At 40.6% G+C, this 6,653-nt stretch overlaps 1 protein-coding gene across 1 annotated transcript; it reads left to right on the forward strand.

Annotated features, from left to right (window-relative positions):
• Positions 1-1,033: 1,033 nt before the first annotated feature.
• Positions 1,034-5,150, forward strand: LOC146643061 (uncharacterized). Its single transcript, XM_085396892.1, has 5 exons — positions 1,034-1,360; positions 2,218-2,367; positions 3,624-3,713; positions 3,799-3,861; positions 4,117-5,150. The coding sequence occupies exons 1-5, from the start codon at positions 1,204-1,206 to the stop codon at positions 4,509-4,511; spliced, it is 855 nt and encodes a 284-aa protein (XP_085253018.1). The 5' UTR covers positions 1,034-1,203; the 3' UTR covers positions 4,512-5,150.
• The last annotated feature ends 1,503 nt before the right edge of the window (positions 5,151-6,653 follow it).

Raw genomic sequence — 6,653 nt, forward strand, 5'->3', positions numbered from 1 at the left:
TTACTGGATTTATGATAATTCTGTTGCTCTCTGTTTGTGATTATGACGGGTACATCACCTAATATGCTTAATTGGTAGTAGGCTTTCGAGCCTATACAGCTTGGAGTAAGACAACATGCATGAAGAGGATGATGTGGACAAAATACTCATTTGCCTAATAATTCTGCACTCCCTGTACCCTGGACCCCAGAGAGTTAAACATTTTTTTAAAGTAACACAAAAGTTACTTCTGAAGTAATTAATTACTTTTAGAATCTAGTAACTCAGTTACTTTTTTGAAGAAGTAACTAGTTACTATAATTAATTACTTTTTCATAGGAACTTGCCCAACACTACACACTCCAAACACACTAAACGTGACAAATCTCTCACATCTCAAGACTCGCTGTCAACCTCTCTCCCTCCATTTTATCTCGGCTGTAACATCTGATGATGTCAAATGAGGACACGAGGATGCGTGGCACATTACATGTTGCACAACGTATTCGTGAGTTTCATATCAGATAAGAAAAATATTTTCAGAAACCGTTCAGATGCACTTTTATCATTTTGTCCTATAAATTTGTTCCATCATGTGACTCGGCTGTCATATAAACACGTCTGTGTTCTTATTTAGTCACAGATCAGATCATCACATCTGTCAGGACAGAAAGACTAGCAGCAGTAAAAAGTACTGCAGAGGCTCAGGTTCATGTTCAGCCCAGGCTCTGTGCTGCAGCTCAGCCCCTCTCTCTCCACTTTCTTTACTGTTTCAATGGTCTCTGTCCAAAAAACAACAACAAAGAAATATCTGTGAAAAAGTAGAGTTCATAAACTCAAACCATGAATGAATAAATAAATAAAATAAAATGCAAACATTTTATTTTGAAGGAAATTTAGTTTAATTTGTTGAATAAACCCAGAAAGTTGATTCTGTTTATCTGGACTTTGTGTTATCAGTTTTAATTCTAACTATGAACAAAATGTGGTTTAGCTTTTCCTGTCATGACGTCTGTACCTCCTGTTGAAAGCAGCTCACAGAGAGACAGAGACAGCGAAGCGACAGCAGCATCAGAATACAGAGGACCAACGTTTACTTATGATTTACTGCAGAATCAGAATCAGCTTCACATAGAAAAGCTCCAGTTAACAGAGAAACACAGCGACTGAGTGACGGCTCTGCTGCACAGGAAACTGATACTGCTGAAAACTGAGCATCTTAAAATGTCTTCCATCATTGATGAGGATCCAGAGTTGAGCATGAATGTGAAATACAGCAAAGGAGAGGACAGAGGAGAGAGACTGGAGGGACTGGTCCTCCTCCATGAGAATGTGGACTCCTGCACAGACCGTCAGGTCCATGTTTCAACACAGGACGGAGGTAAGTATCAAATACTGAGGCATCAGGAATCAGGAGAGACTGTTTCCATCTTCTCAATAAAATATCAAACTAATACAGATCCATCAAAGCTTTTGGATCCAGAGACTCAGTTTATTCATGGTGTGGAGGAAAGTTCAAGCTTTGGTGAAGGTGTGCAGTCTCTGCTCTTATCATGGTTTATATGTTTCTATATTTTTTAATGTTTTCTGTTTATTTAGAGAATAAATGATAAAAAGTGTCTAGTTTAAAGTATCAGTGTGTTATTTTAGTAAGTGTAGAAACAAGCTGACAGAAAAGTGTTGGAGGAGTTATCTCACAGATCAGTGGTGAAGGCAGAAATATAAGAAACAAGGAAGTGTTGCTCGACACTGTGGAGCGAGTATAACCACAGAAACTACTCGAAGCACACTTGTCACAGCTAGTTTTAGCTGACAGGAAATCAGACCAATGAATAACAACTCTGTTTTCATTTCAGCAAATCATGGAGATATTGTTTTAATGACATAATATTCATGTTATAATAACCAACATTGTCTTCATGATCTGGTCTTTGTGTGAAACACGCTGATACACATTCGTCTGTTTCTGAGTCACATCAAAGCGTTTCTCTGTCAATCAGAGTCTCTGTTCTCACATATGTAAAAGTCACCTGAAGACAAACATGTGACAAAGTCTCCTGTAAATATCAAAACTGCTGGAATGAACTTGTTCAGCTCATCATCAGGTCGGCTGCAGGTGGAAAGTCTTTCTGACGATAAACCAATAAAATACGCTTGAAAAATGGGAAACAAATTATGATTAAAACATGTTTAATAATTAAATTAACAAATTCTTTTCTCTCCATTTTGCCTTCGTAGAAATAAAAGCCCAGAAGAAGCTTCCAGCTGTGAAAAGAAGCCGTTTCAGAGCTGTTGAAGTGAAGCTGGTGGTTCTGTATCTGCTGATTCTGGCTGGAATCACAACACGCTGTGAGGAGTTTTATTATCATGCTCATGATACACTCCCATGTTAAAATGAGCACCTTTGCTGCAGTAAAAACATGTTTCCATTCAGGACCAAATGAGTTTTGGTCTCTAAGGATAGTTTCCTCTTCATAAAAACTGCACGGTGGCATTTTAAATGGAATTCTCTGATCAATAATATGAGCTGCTGTGTGGTACAGCCTGACCAACACGTTGGTTTTGCTGACTGAGCTTCTAGTATTTCATCAGTCTGTTACTTAGCACTGATTAGCAGGTGTGTGTCTGTGTGCATGATTCCTGGCTCATATCTTGTGTGTGTTGTGGAGTGAATGTTCTTGTTGTTCCTTCAAACTCTTCACTCAACACGCTGATTCTGTGATTACATCAACAAAGCAGACAGGCAGCAGCATCTGCTGCAGACTGATGCAGGTGCAGCCACACTATGTTAGACAGTGGCCGTCTGTCATTGTGCGACTAGTTAGTTCACTTGGTGTATTAAGCAGGTAGCTAACAAGCCAATGTTAGCTCCATTCATCTGCTGGGATACATCAATTAATCTTTTTTTATTACATCAAATCACAACAACAGTTGCCTCGAGGTTCTTTATATTATCAGGTAAAGACTCCACAATAACAAAAACAACAACACAGAGAAAACTCCCAGCAGCTGCTGATGTTTGGATTTTAAGGTGGTTTGATTCTATGTTTTAAATCAGTTGATGATCTTCAGCTGACCTTTAGCTCCTGGTGGAGCTGTGACAGACTTAATGCTGGATCAGCAGAAACATCACAAATCTATGATGTGAGAACAGAGACGCCTGCAAAAGGACGTCTGAAAGCAGGAAGTTCCTGGAAGCTGCAGGAAGAAACATTTATTAATTATAAATAAGCAGAAAGAGGAAGTGTTGAAGCCTCAGAGCAGCTTTGACTGAATGTAAAAAGACATATTTTCAGTGAGAACAGGCACATGTCACATGAGTCAGAATCTATTCTTTCAAAGCATATAGATAACATCTCTGACTACAGGTGTAGAAATGCTGTTTGACTCTTCACCTTCTTCCTCCACACTGAAGCACAATTATTCTGAATCTTGTCAGTGGTTTTTGTTCACAGTTGATACGTATTTAGCTCATCAGATTTCCTGTAGTTCTAACACCTCCACCCACAGGACATGTTAAAGAGCAATGGCTGCAAGTTTCTGACTCTTATTGATATTTGACAAAGCAGAGGAAGAAGATTATTTCTGTTCAACGTTTCACTCATTTTATTTTATTTTATTTTGATTTCACTGAAATATTTCAGATGCTTTGAACAAGAGTGAAAACAACAAACTTCACTTCAAACACAATAAACTGAACCACAGTTACAACGAGCTACAGACTGAACATCAAGGTAAGAAAGTTTTTAAAATTAACAAGAAAATACTAATGTCAGATAAAATTTATATTTACATTTTTTAACATGTTTTTTTCTACAGAGACAAAACGACTCAACAGTCAGTTACAGGAAGAAGTGAAGAAGCTGAAGGAGAAGATAGAAGGTAATAAAGTTTGAATAACTGATAGAAAACATCAGTGTTACACAGTGATAACCTGATTGTGTCTTTGTTTTGAATCCTAAATGTTTGATGCTGTGTAACAGTTTCTCTGTATAAATGTAAGTTTCAGTTCATTATGAATAAGAGAGAAAACCTGAGTTTAAATGAAGCATTTACAGGGAAAATGACAGGAACCAAAGATTAATGTGATACAACAGGACACAAAGTCTGACTTTAAAACATGTGTTTGACTTTAAGGGAAGTGGTGTCCAGAAGAATGGACGAGGTTTGGAAGCAAGTTTTACTTTAAATACACTGAGAAGAAAACTTGGTCTGACAGCAGGAGAGCCTGTCAGGATAAAGGAGCTGATCTGGTGATGATAAACAGCAAAGAGGAACAGGTGGGTGTGTTTGTTCATGTCTGTGTGATCTTTGATGGAGCTGACAGTGAGTTACAAAGTTCTTCATACTGTGAATTAAAGCCACACATTGATGATAAGTATACATGTGCAAACATACAGACACATAAACAAAGCAGCACATTCATTCCATCAGAAACACAACAGTTAGAAACTATGGAGGAAAATAAAGGGGAAAAGATTGAGGGAGAGCTAACCTGTAAAAATGAGTTTCAGCCGTTAACAGTCAGCTGACCTGATAGTCTGAGGAAGGCTGTTCCACAGTTTGGCTGCAACAAGCTCAAAAGCACGATGGCCTCTGGTGTTCAAATCAGAGCGAGGGACAGTTGGGAGACGCTGATTAGATGATCAGAGAGGCCGGCTGCAGTGATAAGGTCCAAGAAGCTCTGCTATATAAGCAGGGGCCTGTTCATGCACAGCTTTATATGTTCATAACAGGATTTAAAAGAGGATTCTGAAGTTCACTGTAAGCCAGTGAAGAGAAGCAAGAATAGGTGAGATATGAGACTGCAGGCCAGGTTTTGTTTGCAGCCTTGCTGCTGAGTTCTGCACTAACTGCAGACCAACTATGGAGGACTGAGAAATGCAGGTGAAAAGTGAATTACAATAATCAGGCAGGAGAAAGTATGAACTCAAAGTTCCAGATGATTGAATCACAGTAAAGATTTGATCTTTGCAATATTTCTGAGCTAAAGGAAACAAGACTGGCTGACCTTTGACATGTGAGGCTCAAAATGCAGCTGTTGGTTCAAAATGATCTTTAACAGGTGATTGGATGTTACTGGTGAGGGGGACGATGTACTGACTGACCTCCTCAGAGAAACTGAGCCAAACAGCACAACTTCAGTTTGAGATGAAGGAAGTTTAAATCCATGAAGTGATGACAGAGAAGCATTCACTGAGGCAGGAGAGGCTCGACAGAAAAGCATTAGTGTGTGTGTCATCTGCACAGCAGTGCTAGGAGATCCCATTAAAACCATTAAGCAGATGTCACAGGGGCAGCATTTATAAAGAGAACAGAACTGGTCCAAGGACTGAGGCATGTGGGACTCAGATGAGGACACACGTTGATTAATATGAAGTATCTGTTTGATATTCAAAGATGGTCGCTCACAGTGGACATAGATGGCTTCTTTCACTCCTCTTTCAAACCATCTGTCCTCTCTGTCCAAAATGTGAACATATCCTTAAGATGCAGATGGACTGCTGAGTCTTGTCCTGTGGAGGTGGCTCTTCTGTGTTGTGCCATGCACTTGTGAAGTGGCTGTTTGGTCTCTCCAATGTAGAGGTCTGGACATTCCTCGCTGCACTGTACAGCATACACCACATTGTTAAGCTTGTGTTTAGGAGTTTTGTCTTTTGGGTGAACCAGTTTCTGTCTGAGTGTGTTGCTTGGTCTGAAATACACTGTGATGTCGTGCTTGGAGAAAACTCTCCTGAGTTTCTCTGATACACTGGCTACATAGGGGATGACAATGTTGTTGCGTCTGTCCTTCTTATCCTCCCTCGCTGGTGTCTGGTCTTCTTTTCTGTGCCTCTTTGCTGACTTTAAGAACGCCCATTTAGGATAGCCGCACGTTTTGAGTGCTTCCTTTACATGTGTGTGTTCCTTCTTTTTTCCTTCAGGCTGTTCTGCCCGGTGGTGTAGGGTCCTAATTACTCCAAGTTTGTGTTCCAGAGGGTGATGGGAGTCAAAGAGGAGGTACTGGTCCGTGTGTGTGGGCTTCCGGTAAACTTCGATGTTGAGGTTGCCGTTCTCTTCAATGTGCACGGCGCAGTCCAGGAAAGGCAAACAGTCGTCCTTTGTGTCTTCCCTGGTGAACTTGATGTTTTTATCCACAGCGTTAATGTGCGCAGTGAAGGATTCCACTTCTTGTGTCTTGATTTTGACCCAGGTATCGTCCACATATCTGTACCAGTGGCTGGGTACTCTTCCTTTGAAAGAGCCAAGAGCCTTTCTTGTGAAGTTGGTCCTGTCCTCCAAGGAGCTGTCTTCTTGTAGTCGTTTTCTGACAGTCTCCACGGCCTCTGTGGTGGGTATGCAAGTGAAGAGAGAGACTACATCAAAGGACACCATGGTTTCATCTGGATCCAGGGTAAGTTTCTGGACCTTGTCGGTGAAGTCGGTGGAGTTCTTGATGTGGTGTGGGGTGTTCCCCACGAGAGGAGCAAGGATGGTAGCAAGGTGTTTAGCAATGTTATAAGTGGCTGAGTTTATGCTACTGACTATGGGTCTGAGTGGGACAGCTTCCTTGTGGATTTTAGGAAGTCCGTAGATGCAGGGTATGGCATCCCCTGGGTAAAGGCGGTGATATGTGAGGCGGTCAATAATTTTGTCCTTTTCAAAGTCTTGAAGGCAAGCTATAACTTTCTTTT

The sequence above is a fragment of the Rhamphochromis longiceps genome, linkage group LG22 (genome assembly GCF_057381845.1).
Source record: "Rhamphochromis longiceps isolate RC_006_pf linkage group LG22, R_longiceps_female_GT1.1, whole genome shotgun sequence".
Taxonomy (NCBI): Eukaryota; Metazoa; Chordata; class Actinopteri; order Cichliformes; family Cichlidae; genus Rhamphochromis; species Rhamphochromis longiceps.

What these genes read in the sequence shown, in the direction of transcription:
- LOC146643061 (XM_085396892.1), top strand. Translation starts at nt 1,204, where the DNA reads ATGTCTTCCATCATTGATGAGGATCCAGAGTTGAGCATGAATGTGAAA. An exon ending in TGTTTCAACACAGGACGGAG is followed by an intron (nt 1,361 to 2,217) that starts GTAAGTATCAAA and finishes TTGCCTTCGTAG; the next exon opens with AAATAAAAGCCCAGAAGAAG. An exon ending in GCTACAGACTGAACATCAAG is followed by an intron (nt 3,714 to 3,798) that starts GTAAGAAAGTTT and finishes TTTTTTCTACAG; the next exon opens with AGACAAAACGACTCAACAGT.